Source organism: Procambarus clarkii, chromosome 15, assembly GCF_040958095.1.
Source record: "Procambarus clarkii isolate CNS0578487 chromosome 15, FALCON_Pclarkii_2.0, whole genome shotgun sequence".
NCBI lineage: Eukaryota > Metazoa > Arthropoda > Malacostraca > Decapoda > Cambaridae > Procambarus > Procambarus clarkii.
The window spans coordinates 1,878,074-1,894,701 of record NC_091164.1 but is presented as its reverse complement, the minus strand read 5'-3'; the positions used below and the strand labels follow the sequence as shown (position 1 = coordinate 1,894,701).

The 16,628-nt window shown below is 43.6% G+C and overlaps 1 protein-coding gene across 1 annotated transcript in view; it reads right to left on the bottom strand.

Moving 5' to 3' along the window:
* Window positions 1-16,265, bottom strand: part of LOC123759134 (dystrophin) — a 379,967-nt gene extending 363,702 nt beyond the window's left edge. The window contains 1 exon segment of the mRNA XM_069324819.1: window positions 15,631-16,265. Coding sequence (XP_069180920.1) covers window positions 15,631-16,057 — 427 coding nt within the window. The 5' untranslated portion in view covers window positions 16,058-16,265.
* Window positions 16,266-16,628: the final 363 nt, after the last annotated feature.

Genomic DNA, 16,628 nt, shown 5'->3' with positions numbered 1-16,628 from the left:
GACACGTCATTACTTTCCTCCTTCCTAAAGTGTGTGTTAAGTGTTTACTGAACGTTGAGTCCAATGTAAAGCTCATCTAGTTTGGCTTCAAATTGAGGATCAACATCACGATTTTCTTCTCAGTATTCCTCTTTGAAAGAAAACATTTATTTGTTTTCTCTGAGCTCTTCTACAACTGAAGAATTTTGCTGAAGTCAATTTATTATTTTGCAGCAGTGTGTGGGGCTTTGTTATACTTTATTAACGTCAGTGTTCTTGAGGATATCCTCATAATGCACCCAGAGTTTGCCAGTGCAGACCACTGACCCCATGGTCCTGCATGACTAACCATCCCGTGTGATGGGGATTTTTAGCATCACTTAGCTGGTTCTTGACACACTCTGTACTCCCCTTCATATAATCTAGGGTAGCTGCACAGATGTAAATGTGCCTAAATGTGTTAACAAAAAATGTATTATTGAATTTAAAGATTACCGGAAACTTTTTTAATCGCAACATAAATGCAAGATCTAACTTGATGTTTCCTCTCATAGCAATCCTAGCCTAATACACGCTATGTTAGCCTAATATAGTACATATATGTGCTATACTAGGCCTAGGGATATTTAAGTTTGGATTTTGACAATTTTTTTCCTAATTCTATAAAGTTAATAGTACAAAAAGTAGTTTACTGGAGGTCCATCACTACATATTGGTACATCCACCAAATAGTTACTATAAGTACCACCACTTCAGGAGAATGGCTTGGATGGTAGAGGCAGCGAGGGATGGAAGGGGCAGCGTGGGATGGGAGGGGAAGCGTGGGATGGGAGGGGCAGCGTGGGATGGAAGGGGCAGCGTGGGAGTCTGCTGTTGCTGCAAATACCTATCATTAGCCCACCAACAGCCATAAATAACAGGTTTCCATATGGTAACGTGTTTATTTTACATAAAATCAATCATATTTCTGACACTAAACTTTTAATTTTTTCATTTATCAACTCTATATAGTTCACGTAATAATGCCAATTAAACCTTATAGCAAAGTGATTTTATAAACCTCTGATACTGAGATTTTTATATATGGGGTTTTCTTTCCGAATTTTACATGAGGCAGTTTACGGCCACTCTACAGTCCATCCAAGGAACTGTGTTTTAACCTGGCTTTCACGATTTCGCGAGCCGTCATGAGACCACCGCACGTCACATTATCTTACGTCTATAGTGCTGCTGCCCTCATAGTAAACACCCACAGTGCTTCCCTCTACACGCCTGTTTTATGAAGTAATAATGATTAAACAGTGAGAGAGTCAAGCCACAATCCATCGTCAAGAGCTTTGTGTTAAGTGTACACAGTACACAGGACCCGTACACAGTGAAGAAGCCACCGTGGGCGTCACCAAGTGGTTGTAAGGTAGGTGGGTGGCAGGGCACAGGGTAATTCTGTTACAAGAAGCAGCAGTAGCCTGGCCGCCTGGGGCACCAACACAAAGGCTCTCTCACAGTTTTTACTGATGTGAACCGTCTTGTCTCGGGCGGGGCTTCGTTTTGTCTCTCTTGTAACTGTCTTCTCTACTGTTCTTTAACGCTCGTGACCGGTTTGGTTCGAAGCCATGTATGTGATCGTGTTCAATGTTTTCTTAGGCGTTAGTTTAAAACGCCCATAAACATTAAGTTTAAGTAGAAATAATGATAATACAAATATCGTTTAATAATACTTTGTATAAGGCGTATTAATTTTTTCATTAAATTATCTTAAAAAACACAGAATCAAAAAATTTCGGCACTATTACCTCATTTAAACGTTGTGAATTATATCCCCACCGCCAGACTCTAAACATTACGCTGACGCAAGTCAGACGCACTCGCTGACGCATTCCCCCTAGACTACTACAGCTAAGGTCACACGTGATAGGGAAATCTTCACACAGTTTGTTATACATAGCGCTATACATCATTCGTTATACATAGCGAGTAATAATAATGAATAATAATTCATTGTATCGGGGGACAGGAAGCCAGAGTGTATTCATACACGTTAGGCTTTTATCGAGGTATCCCCTACCCCCCCCCCCCTCCCAAGGTCGAATTACTGATTCAGCCCAGGATGCAACAAGCTGACGAACTCTCGAGTACCTACGTACAGCTAGGTGAACAGAGGCATTAGCTGAAACGAAATGTGCCCAACCATTTCTGTCCTGCCCGGAATTCGAACCCGGTATTCTTGAATGTGCGTCGAGAACAAACCCAACAGTACTACCAGGACCCTTAATAAATGTTAGTTTTCATTAAACATATTTTGTAACAGGATGAACACGTCCCTCAAAGAGATTAAAGATTTTTGCTAAGTGGTAAAAATTTAGCAACAATAAAAATGTTTATGTATACTGTACTAGATAGATTACCCGGTGGTGCCCGGGTCTCTCTCTCTCTCTCTCTCTCCTGTTATCCCCTACCTCTCGCCCTCCATCCCATTCTCTCTGCTCTCTCACCCCCTCTCTCTCTTTCTCCAGTTTTCTCTACCTCTCTCACTCCCATTCTTTTTCCCTTGATGTCTCCCTCCCGTCCTTTCTGCCAGTGGGCAAAATATGCTCGAGTAACATTCAATCAACGTTAGCGACGGTGACTCAACATTATTGATATTGACTGAACGTCGATAACAACCATAAAATAAATGCACAATTAAACCCACATATCATACGTCATAGGAGTCGCTGGTGTTCGGAATGGTAGTCGATCCTTCTTAGAGGCATGGTGCTCGACCCCAACCACCCTATGACACTCGCCATACACCCTATGACACTCGCCATACACCCTATGACACTCACCATACACCCTACGACACTCACCATACACCCTATGACACTCACCATACACCCTACGACACTCACCATGCACCCTATGACACTTACCATACACCCTACGACACTCACCATACACCCTATGACACTCACCATACACCCTATGACACTCACCATGCACCCTATGACACTCGCCATACACCCTACGACACTCACCATGCACCCTATGACACTCGCCATACACCCTACGACACTCACCATGCACCCTATGACACTCGCCATACACCCTACGACACTCACCATGCACCCTATGACACTTACCATACACCCTACGACACTCACCATGCACCCTATGACACTTACCATACACCCTACGACACTCACCATACACCCTATGACACTCACCATACACCCTATGACACTCACCATGCACCCTATGACACTCGCCATACACCCTACGACACTCACCATACACCCTATGACACTCACAAATCACCATTCAAACTTTAGTGAGGCTTTCCCCAAGCGTCTGGCCCCAACCTCGACAGACAGGTATTCTGTGTTATAGATGTGTACCAGCCATGTTCTTTATCTCTCTTATCAGTCTAGACCACGGAACAAAATTGGATAAATTTATTATTATTCGATGTTATTTTTCGTAATTACTCCCTTTGATTTTCTTGGTATTTTGTGTTCCCAAAAAAGTGATACATATATATATTTTTTTTTAACGTCAATCATTTTGTTTGTGTTGGCCTCAATTTCTCCTGACTGCCAAATGACCTTGTTTCTATTTAACAGTTTATATCTCACGCAGGTGATTCTTATGTTATCCACTAATTTCATTCAGGTCTTTCATTGAAGATTATTATTATTTTTGTTTTCAGATTCATTCACAAAAAAAACAATTTCTACTTTTCCAAACACGTTTCACACGTGTGTCGCAAAACTTGTCTTTCTGTGTCACAGCGTTTTAATTTTGATTCCAGGATGCGCAGGAACTTAACTTAATATCAAGAGTGACATTACAAAATATTTGTTTTCTATTAAACCAAAAAATTTCATTACACAACTTGGAATTTTGTCAACTTCCATTTTGACTTCTTTGACTTTGACTATATCACCTTCAACTTTACTTTTTCTCTACCTATAACTTTGATTCAACTTTCTATGCAACTTACAATTATAATTTCGTTTTCTATATATCGAAGAGGTTTCACTATACATAGAGTAGAGGCTCCGCGAGGCTCCTCAACACGGCCGCAGACACACTCAGCAAGACACTGTAGCACACTTAGCCTTGAACACTGAACCGCAGGTGAATTGCATAATCGAGGTGTCTTTTTTTGTTTACAATTGTTTTTTGTATCTTAGTTTACCTTTAAATTCCTATTATTATTATTTATTTGCAATGTTTATAGTTATTCACTGTTTTATTATTATTATCATTATTATTATTATTATTATTATCATTATTATTATTATTATTATCATTATTATTATTATTATTATTATCATTATTATTATTATTATTATCATCACCACCATCTTGTGTTTGCTGTTATTGTCAAGAAGCAAACGAACTACAAAATCAGATTTTTTTTTTAATAATTTCCTTTTCTTTTCCATCGTGGTGATTGATGGGTGATCACACGGCACTAATACCAGCACACACACACACACACACACACACACACACACACACACACACACACACACACACACGTACTCTCACCCCACGTGCTCAACCCCCCTTTCACTCGCGTAAACCATTTTTCTTTGTTATTTAAAGATTTTTTTTACTTAGCTTTTACCTAAAAGAGTATTTTACAGTCCATGTTTTTGATATTACGACACTTGTGTTACCCCAAACACGAGAGCTTGTGGTAATTTCCCCGCGTCAGAACAAGACACACGCACGCACAGGCACCACGGGGAAAGCAAGACTTGGCGAGCCGTTATCTGCCCTCACTTTTCCACTCTGAACCCGTGTATGTATTTAGCGTCACTTTTCCCGGACAACTCCTTTGTCTTCAGGCGTTTGTATCGCGCACATTCACGTGTCACGGGCACTCAGAGACAGATTCCAGCGCTGGCGGAGGGCGAGGGAGTGGGTGGGCGTGTCACCCAGCAGCAGTGCAAGAGACTTGAGGTTGGAGAGAGTTGCCCACTAGTACAGAACCGGGACGGAGGCAACGACCGACCCTAACCTCTCATACATCCACACGCACCCTAAGCACCCATACCCTAACACACACCCATAATCCCACCAAACCCACACACACACACTCGGTGCACAACTACCCAGTTCACCCGCTACCACCACCGCCCTGTGAATGACTGACCCCGACACACACGCACACCCACACCCGCCCCAGGCCCGGACAGTGGGAGCGGAGGAGGAGGAGGAGAGTAAAGGGGGAGTTGGGGGGTAACAGCAGGAGGAGACACAGCAGCACACGGTAGATGAGGAAGAAGACAGGAGTTGAAGTAGCAGATAATGACGCTGAAGGGGAAAAACCGAGAATGTTATACAAGACAAAAATTAAGTAACAATACTTAACATCCATACAAAGATTATTTGCTGGGAACATTAACTATCCGAGACGTATAATATGCTAAATACTATTTGAAAGTACCATGCCAGGACAGAAAATCAGAAGGCTCTCTCTAGGCTCCATTCTTTACACAGTCGATACGAAAGTAGAGAAAGGAATGAACTTTATTTTACTACCACCACTACCACCTACAACCATTTTGGTATTAAATTTATAGCTACTGGTACAATTTCCAGTACAACAATGCACCACACCGCTGTTGACAGCTGCCCTGACATGTGGCAGCGAGGGACAACATTAAAAGTTACTCCAGAGTACCAACGGTGAGAAACATGAAGCTGCCAGACAATAACCTCCAAAACCAGCTTGGGGGTTTGGAGATACCTCAAAGGTTTATAATTATTACCAAATTTTAAGTTTAGTTACAAATAGTCTATTACATTACGAATGCAAAATATGACTGATGTTGAACCACTTTGTATTATCTTGCTAGCTATAAAAACACATTATTCCCCCTTAAGCATTTGAATCCAGGAGTGATATTCTAACACACTGCTAACAGCAAATTGATCAGAAGAAACTCAGGAGAGGTGATGTGGGGCTCAGGGAGGGAGTGTGGGGATCTGGGAGGGAGTGTGAGGATCTGGGAGGGAGTGTGGGCTCAGGGCAGTGAGAGTAGGGGGTGGGAGCGGGTATGCGCCGCTGTCTTCAGGTGGAGAAACAGTAACAGTAAGGAAAGGATGATTAATGGCAATCGGCATTATATGTATTTAGGGCACTGGTTTATCAGAAAGAACACCGACGATTCTTTATCTGCACATAGACTAGATAAACAGAATGGGTCAATGTCCTTGAAACAAGCCGGTTTACCTTTACTGACCAATACAAAGATACTTGAGCATTGCCCTTGAACTGGGAGCCAAATTATCTTGAACAGTTCAGTCAGGTGTGTGGAGGTGTGGTCGTGTGGAGGTGTGGCCGTGTGGAGGTGTGCAGGTGTGGCCGTGTGGAGGTGTGGAGGTGTGGCCGTGTGGAGGTGTGCAGGTGTGCAGGTGTGGCCGTGTGGAGGAACAGCAGATAAACGACAAATATTTGACGAGTGGTGGCCGAGACACTTTACAGGTGCACAGCCATAGATTACATCCGTGTTGTGTTATTGACAGTCCTCCCCATGTTTACCAATACATACACCGCCCAAAGGGCCTCCTGCTAACAAATACAAATATGATAGTAATTCTCTGAAATAAGTGTAATAAAGTCCCAAAAGTTATTACGGAATATATTAACGGAGGAATAAGTATAGTATGAACAAAATTGAATGTGTAACTATATCCGAAATTGGGATTTTTTTTTATGAATAACTCCCAAAGACTGATTTTACTCTACTCTGAAGTTAGTCTCATCATTGTAACTGAGTGAATAAAGTCTTGTGGTATTTAACCGTGACCAAATACTCCGGAATTTTAGCCAAAACTTGGAAATAAACTGTCATCAGCAGCTAGAACGCCAAATTATTCATTTTGTTAAGGAAAATCAAACCCCAAACTAAATATACTATAATTCTCAAATATAACAAAAACACTAACAAATACAGCTGGCCAAAGCATGTGGTTTTAAGAGTGAACTGCTTACCAACTTGGGCTGCCGAAGAGCAGCTGAGAGCAGTAATGAACAGGGAACAGGCAACAAATTCTAGTATTCTTGAGACAAGGTGAAATTCACAAGAATGATCTCTCATCATTCTATTATCTATTATACACATACTTATATCATCCAGTAAGGTTAACAGACCCCTCTATATGCTACTACTGCTAGGCTTAGGGCTCGGTCGCAAGTACTTTGCATCGCCTGCCGTAGACCTTAGCAAATGTAAACTCTGTCAGCCGAATTTGTATTTCATTGGAAATGACTTGCATGGCCAGTGTCTAAGTAGTTCACAGCTACCGCTCTCTGAACCGGTGTGTGGAGTATGATTAGTAACTGTGTGATAGGCTCACTACAGATGTACGTTGCTCTGTATAAAGAGAGTTATGGGCCACTTCTTGACCCATTTGAGCTATAAAAGACCATTTATATATACATTATGTAACTAGCTTCACAAAACTGTTTGTTTACTCAGCTCAATGATCTTCGAGGTTCAGTTCCTGAGCCTATTATGTGCCTCTGAAACCTTTCCCACTTCCGCTCACGGGATTGGTAGTGCATAATAACATATGGGATGGTGGGGTAGTGCATATGCATAATAACTGAACAAAACACATATACTCTAACAAATATAGCACAAACAAATACAAGCTAACTGAACAGTCATTGTTACAGCCACAGTATAATGATGTCTACAATGACATAAATGCGGCGAGAAAGTTTTGAGGTTAACCATAATTACTCCACTTTCAAACTACTGTACGTAGGGCAGACAGTCAGGACAACAGTCCATATTTCGTATATTCGGTCTGCAGTCGCTATAGGTACTGTGTAGAACAACAGATTTTTTTTTAATTTTGCTCCGAGAGGGCGAGTTTATTGGGCAGCGCCACTCATCTTGTGAGTGGACAAACCGCCATAGCAGCATGTACAACACTCCCCAAAAGGAAGAAAACCTGCTGGGTTGTTCATCCTGTCACTTGTACCCAGACACAGCTGGGACTTGCTTAACTGTCTCAAGTGAACAGCTCCTCAAACAAGAAGATACAGCAGGTGTGGAAGGGTACTCTGAGCACGTCAACAGTGTACACCTCTAACTGACGTAATAAAACATAAAATCCAAGACAAAAATCATTCCCCATATCACGTTCCAGCAACCAAACCTTAGCGGTGTTCAGCTTAAAGTGTATATAATTATCAGAGTAGCCTTTATAGGCCTACCCCTTTAGCCCTTAAGTGGTGTTTTGTAGCAGTTGTGGTGACTGTGATTGTTGTTGTGGTAGTGGTGATAGGCAATATGATAGCCCAGGAGGAAGAGGAAGGGCAGGAGGAGGAGATAGAGAAGGAAGAGGAAGAGCAGGAGGAGGAGATAGAGAAGGAAGGAGAAGAGGAGGATGAGGAGGAAGAGGAAGAGCAGGAGGAGGAGATAGAGAAGGAGAAGAGGAGGATGAGGAGGAAGAGGAAGAGCAGGAGGAGGAGATAGAGAAGGAGAAGAGGAGGAGGAGGAGGAAGAGGAAGAGCAGGAGGAGGAGATAGAGAAGGAAGGAGAAGAGAAGGAGGAGGAGTTGGAAGGGAGAGGAGGGCATGATTCCTCCCTGGTATCAACAGTGGGGACAGGGAGCCATTGTACATTGGGTGGCTCTGTTCAGCACCTCACGCGTGTACAGGCGCGCGCGCACAAAACACTGCTGTGCACAGTTCAGATGCTCTAACGCCGTTGAATTCAAGTAATGGTTCTTGCTATTTGATGTACTTCACTCAAGGACGTTTGTGAATATTTATATAAACAAACCAACACCAAATCACGCAGATAAATACACACACACACACATAAGACCAGTTAATTAGAGGAAATGCACTGCCCATAAGTGCACTTATGAATATTCACACACACACACACACACACACACACACACACACACACACACACACACACACACACACATATTTTATGTCTATATCTATAAAGATGTCTATTTACCCGTCATTAGTTGAAGAACAGATGCTTGCGGTAAACTTCATGTAAATTGCTATGAAGATTTGTGATTGAATCAGTAATGTCAAAGAGGGTCGACCCCCATGCCCCTCAAGTATGACTGGTTCCTATTGCGACAACCAACAAAGCCTGTAAAGTTTGAAATAGGGAATTGGTTTTCCATAGAGTTTCACCAAGATTTTTAGCTGTTCATTGCACAAAATGTTACCTCAACACTGTTACAAATGTTGCATGAAAGTAAAAATGGTAAAAATACGGTGGTGACGTTTGCTGGACGCGTAGAGAGCAGGAGAGAGGGAGATCTGCAGGGAGAGAACGGAAGGGAGAGAATGGAAGGGGAGAGAATATGAGGGAGGGAGAAAAAAAGGGAGGGAAAGAGTCAGAAAAAGAGACCCGTGCACTGCTGGGTATCCCAATTAGTATAATTATTAGTATTATTGTATCGTTTTCCTGCAGGAGAAAAATGAAAACGAGGAGGAAAAAGAAAACGATAAGGATGAAGAGAAGGCAGTAGAGAAGCAAAAGAATACCTTGAAGAACGAAAAAGAGAAAGGAGGTGAAGGAGAAAATGAACGAGAAGAATGAGAAGAAAGCAGATAAGGAGTAAAAGGGTGATAAAGATGAGAAATAAGTAATAGACGGACTAGGTGAAGAAGACTGAGAAGGATAACGAGTAGAGAGGGATAAACAAAACAAGAAAGGAGAGGGGGAGAAAAAAATAAAACGAAGTTAAGAAGGAGAAGATTGAGATGAAGGCATTGGAAAAAGATAATGAGGATAAAAGATGAGAAAAACAGAGGATAAATATGATGAGAGAAGGATGAGGATGAGGTATAGGAGGAGCGGTAGTGGTAACGGCAGCATTGTTTAAGACTGTACATCCTGCCTGGTATCACCACAAGTGATCCATTACACCAGTGAGAGGTAAGCGTCGAGCACATGCAGGCGGCCGCCTCCCTCCACACACATTATTCTAGGAAACTCTGCCTCCTCCAACCGTTCTCCTTACCTGTGGCAACCAATCAGCGACCGTTCTCCCTACCTGTGCCAACCAATCAGCGACCGTTCTCTCTACGTGTGGCAACCAATCACCGTCCGTTCTCCCTACCTGTGCCAACCAATCAGCGACCGTTCTCTCTACGTGTGGCAACCAATCACCGTCCGTTCTCCCTACCTGTGGCAACCAATCACCGACCGTTCCCTCTACCTGTGGCAACCAATCACTGTCCGTTCTCCCTACCTGTGGCAACCAATCACCGTCCGTTCTCCCTACCTGTGGCAACCAATTACCGTCCGTTCTCCCAACCTGTAGCAACCAATCACCGTCCGTTCTCCCTACGTGTGGCAACCAATCAGCGACCGTTCTCCCTACCTGTGGCAACCAATCAGCGACAACGGTCGGTGACTGATGCCTATTGCACGTTCCTTTATTAGAGGAGCAGATTAATTCACTGACACCTTAATTATAATTGTTGTGCTCAATAAGATTGCTTTATTTGGTAAATAGTTAATTCTTGGTACTAGTATATATTATACCCGTTGGAGTATTCCCATGGTCTTCCCCTCCTCCTTACACTGATTAATTGATTGATGAAGATTAAGCCACCCGAGAGGTGTCACGGGCATGAATAGCCCGTAATCCTTACTCTGATTTTTTCTAAACCTTTAAAGCAGTGCAGTTTTTCATCGCGCTAGGCTGAGGTAGGGGAGAACAGGCCACCTAGCGGAGGGTAGAAAGTGACTGGTTATCTTTCTTCTCTTGAGGTTATCTTGATAATTTCGAGGCTTAGCGTCCCTGCGGCCCGGGGACGATAGTGAAGTCCCGAAGAGAAGTTTGTACTCTCAGCTGTGCAGAAATCTCTCAAAAATATCAGAGAAACCTATAGTAACTATATTCGCGTGTCTACTGGAAAACTGAAGTTTAAAGGATTGGGATAACTGTTGCTTTGTCTTTCATTTATCTCTCTCTCTCTCTTCAACAACAGCGCCTGTTACCAAATATCAACCTCTCTTCCAATGTCAATCAACCACCTCCCCCCCACCCACCGTGTAAGAACCTCTCTCTCTCAGCTTTAGCACTTCCTCCCCTCCTCCCACCTTTAGCACCTCCCCCTCTCCCAATGTCAGCACCTCCGCCGCTCCCTGAGACTCAGGGCAGGAATCACGGTCTGGGGGCTTCAGACAAATGATAACAAGCCGCCATTCACAGCAACGCGAATATAAGTGAGATCAAAAATAGAACGAGCACATGCTCACGTGTACAACGTAAACAAACTACTCTAGTCAAACAAACAACGAAAATCCATAAACTAAAACGAAAATCATGCTTTGTAGCCGTTAACGAGACGCAAACTTCGCTGGCAGACACGACACACTTCAACACTACTCATGAACATGAGAGAGAGGGGACGTACTCACGCTTGCACTCCTCAACGAAGGATTGAGATTGTGAAAGACATTTGTGCCCGTCGCCTCATTACGTATACACGGGAAGCCCTTGAGTATGCATCAGCGGCAGTTGAGGTGTGCTCCAGGGACGAGAGCTGGACACACCTGAATGCATTAATAGTAAAACTTCTCCTGGAACCTTTTTTGGAAAGTCAATTCTCGCGGATTAGGATTCCCTTAAAGTTGGGTTCTCTCCATAACATTTGCAAAGACCAACAAAAGATAATTATAATGCGGATATTTGTACGGCTTTACGCGTAATGACAAAACATTAGGCTTCAAGCCAGGTACATAATTAACAAGCAAGTAGACTGCAGCTTGTTTCAGAACCGGATCTGAAAGAAAAGCGCCATTTTAAATCATTCCTCTGACGCCGTAACGAGGCCATTAACACGGTATAAACACAATAATCATCTAACATTTGAGTGGAGCCGACAATGTCAGATCGACTCCCCCAACATAATAAGTCAAACCGGTGGAAACAGGCAGAGGGCCAGCAGCGTCACGGGGCTTCATCACTAACTGCTGGACACTCTTAGTTCCCCCTGCTGTCCTAGGGACAGTGTGTGTATACTGGTAGTTACTATTTTATGCCTGAAATATGGAGCTGTTAGTACTTGGACCCCGCCTTGCTAACTGTCGGCTGTCTATGGTATGGACTCCATATTTTCTTTATCATATCTATTATATAATTATCTATCCATTTCTAAGTAGGCCTCTCCCGGGGCCTACTGATTATATCAGTAGGCCCCTGGAGGTTAGGTGGGGTGCCTAGGTTCTATTCTAAAGCTCTTAGTCAAAACCGCTGCATTTTTTACGGAATGGTAATGAGAAAACGGGCAAGTTAATAAGCCTCAGTGATGAATCCCGTTTTCTTTTGGTATTAAAGGGGAGACTTGCCTAAAATGCAAGACGTTAACCGGCGAAACGAGATTATATTTAATACTGTTACATAGTTTGTATCAAGAACTAACTTTGTGATACAATAACCCCATCTCGCAGGTTGGTTATCAGTAATCTGCATTATCAGGATATCTTCAAGGACACGAGTGGAAAAAATAATTGCATATGTCCATACCGGCAAGGCTGAAGAGTCTAATGACTAGGCATTAAATAATGAAATGTGCGAGATAATGAATCAGCTACTCTCTCACAGCTTACACAAGGTGCTCAGGATGGAGAAATTCGTCATTTTCAGCCATTTACCACAGATAACTGTAACTCAACCTGATCCTGGCATTACTATGTCACACTGGTGGACGCTTTGCGCTGTCCATATATATATATATATATATATATATATATATATATATATATATATATATATATATATATATATATATATATATATATGTTATATCTGTATCGTATCTAAACAAATAACATATTATACTAATGCTTTCAGGCTTCCGATAATTTGTGGTTTCTCTATCAGACCTGCATGTTTGGAGCTTTTATATTAACGCATTTCGGTGCATCTGCATTTGTGCAGCGAGAAATCTGTCGCGTAACTCTAGGGGTCTTCACTTCCCACCTTCACATTCCTACTAGTATTATTGTTAACCATTCTCTCCACCTCCTCCATTGCTACAACTGTCATCACTTCAATGTCAATGTCATCACTTCATCACTTCCACCCTCCCATCAGCAGAATAACCTCCTCTTCTTCCTATCGCACACACACCAACACTTCTCTTCACTCATTCTCCCCGACAAAAAGTGCCTCTTCCTGCTGTAAGCGTCAGCACCCACTTAAGTCCCCTGCCTTACCCCACAACCATAGGTAGTGGAATCTGATCACTGTCGGTGACAGGAAGGTTGTAGGTTCAAGTCCCCTCTCGTGGCTCCAATTGATTTTCTCAGTTATCTGGTTGATGGGGTTCTGGAAGTTCTGATATTCCCCAAGCCCTCGGGCCAGGCTTGACTTGCGAGAGTTTGGTCCACCAGGCTGTTGCTTGCAGCGGCCCGCAGGGTTGCAGGCCCACATACCCACCACAGCCCGGTTGGTCCGGCACTCCTTGGAGGAAACTGTCTAGTCTTGGAGGAAACTGTCTAGTTTCCTCTTGAAGATGTCCACTATTGGGACATCTTTATTGTTATAGTGTGTGTGTGTGTATGTGTCTGTACTCACCTAGTTATATTCACCTAGCTGTGCTTGCGGGGGTTGAGCTCTGCTCTTTCGGCCCGCCTCTCTCAACTGTCTATCAACTGTTTCTACTACTTCTACTACTACTATATATTCCCACACTTCACACACAGACACACACACACACACACACACCAGGAAGCAGCCCGTGACAGCTGACTAACTCCCAGGTATCTATTTGCTGCTAGGTAACAGGGGCATAGAGTGAAAGAAACTCTGCCCATCATTTCTCGCCAGCGGCTGGGATCGAACCCGGGACCACAGGATCACGCGTCCAGCGTGCTGTCCGCTCGGCCGGCCGGCTCCCCTGTGTATTCACCTAGTTGTACTCACCTAGTTGTGTTTGCGGGGGTTGAGCTCTGGCTCTTTGGTCCCGCCTCTCAACCGTCAATCAACAGGTGTACAGATTCCTGTGTGTGTGTGTGTGTGTGTGTGTGTGTGTGTGTGTGTGTGTGTGTGTGTGTGTGTGTGTGTGTGTGTGTGTGTGTGTGTGTGAACAATTTGTTGACATACGATTATTACTATTAAACTTATTACTGCATTAAAATATATACTGTAATTATTATTAATAGTTATATTACATAATTTCTTTGACTATTCTCTACTGCAAAATGTATATAAATCTGTCAATAATAAGTGATGAGAGCAAGTCTAACATCTGCAAGAGGTGGAAACTATGATCCCTGGAAACCGCAAACTGGATTGGATGCTGGAAGCTGCAAGCTGTATGATAGAAGCTACAAGCTGGATGCTGGAAGCTGCAAGCTGTATGATAGAAGCTACAAGCTGGAAGTAGGGAGCAGGTTACCGGTCCAGACGTTCAGGGGGGTAAAAACTGGACTTCGGATGCAGCGTTCGGCGCCAGGGGTCGTGTTTGCTGTTCTTCATTCTGTCTACCGGGCTGATTGACTTCATATATGTACTTACCTCTCAGTGATTAAAGGGGGGGGGGGGGTGTGGCGTCTAACTCTTTATACCCCGCCTACTAGTCGTTGTGCGAGTATGTGTGTTTACTATTTGTATTTACTATTTGTGCCTGCAGGACTGAGTTGTTAGCTCTTGGACTCTGCCTTTCTAGCCGTCGGTTGTCTAATGCACCGACTCTCAACCTATTTTTCTCAATCATATCTACTACATATACACAGGATGCAGCCCGTAACAGCTGTTTAACTCCCAGATACCTCTTTATTGCTAGGTGAACAGGGGTATCAGATGAAAGAAACTCTGCTTATTTATTTCTTCCTCGGCCGGGGTTCCAACCAGGGCCCTTAGGACTACGACCCTCGAGCCCTGTCCGCTTGGCCGCGAGGTCCAGAGAGAGAGAGAGAGAGAGAGAGAGAGAGAGAGAGAGAGAGAGAGAGAGAGAGAGAGAGAGAGAGAGAGAGAGAGAGAGTTCCTTATCAGGCAGTTTTGGGTAGAAATGTCTATAATATGAAGATAAATCTATTCTTACCAAACAGTTAACAGGACCGAGCCTCAGCCTACTCAGCCAACTGTAGGTCTAATGCACTAAATCAGACATGTTTGTCTCTCATGGTTGTCTCATATGTCATCACCCTCCTAGATCATACCACTAGTCTACTGCTCATATACTGAAGACGTGTTTGAGGCACCCGTGTGCCTGATCTGCATGTCTAGTCACCACGCAAGCACCCCGTTATGCCACCCCTACCAACAGTGTAATATGGTTCCAAAATATCCTGCAACTGGCTTGCAACATACTTCAAGACTGAAGATGACGATGATTCAGCTCATAAATATACAAGGTTAGACATTGTTAGCTTTTTAGACATCCTTGATCGAAAGGTAAACAAAAATAACTGTTTATGAACATAATAGTAAGAGTTCGTATTATGAAAATAGGTAACTGGATTTATACCAAACAACACGTATAGAAACCAATGATGCATGCAATGAATAATTAGGTTTAGGAAAAAAATAATATTCTACAAAATGTATGTGAAAAAATAACATGAAAATAACCGATATCATTAGCGGGCCAGCCAGAAGCTTAGGGCCAGCGCAGGAATATTCATGCAAAGAAAAAACTGACATTACCTGTGGGCGCGAGCTGCTTCGCCAAAGCCTCTCTCAGGAGCTGCATCTTTCCCAGGAGGGTATTGTGCTGAAACTCGACCTCGTGAACGAACTCCGTCAGGTCCCCGTTGGACTCATCAATCGGGGACCCCACGGTCTCTCCCCCGGGCTCTGTATGCTGATTACCTCCATGAGACACGCTTGAAGCCTCTAGTGACCGCGGGACGTCCGCCCCACCGGCCTCCACCAACGTTGTTTGCGGGAGGTCATGTTGTCCGCCTGAGGGTGGTTGCGGTGCCTCAGATGGTCCAGTCTTCACCTCCTGGTGGATGGGTCCACCTGTGCTAGCCTGGACCCTGGGAGATGTTTCCTGGGAACGGACTTGGCGGAACCGCCCCTCGGTCAGAAGGCGTGTTAGGTCTTGCAGATTGGGTCTTCGGCCGCTCATGGCGAGTCCTGCTAAGTCCTCCTTGTTTAAGCACAGTTTCTGCCGTGGTTTGCCAAGTCAGCAGACTAGACGCGGCTGCCTCGCCCTGCTAAGTTCTGCTTCGCAATTCTTTTATCAGCCGAATCTTGTTTGAGGTGACCTGCACTCTACCCGGGAATGGCTACCTGCCTCCCATCCTGTGCCTGTCCTTACACACACTTTATATTAACAACTTCACTCTACATCACTTTATTCGCAATATATCACTATTGTCACTATATGCATCACAGAATTCACAATTTATCACGTATTCATCATGTATCACGGTATTCGCACAATATTACTGAATCTCATATTTTCATTTCCATTGGAAGTTTTCATTCCACTGTTGGAACGGAATGATGAGTTAGGAGGGAGAGATGAAAAGGTTGTGGAGAGGAGAGAGAGAGAGAGAGAGAGAGAGAGAGAGAGAGAGAGAGAGAGAGAGAGAGAGAGAGAGAGAGAGAGAGAGAGAGAGAGAGAGAGAGAGAAGGACTGGAGGGTTCAAGCAAGTGTGAGTATTCGAGGATGAAATAACTATGAGAGGATAAGG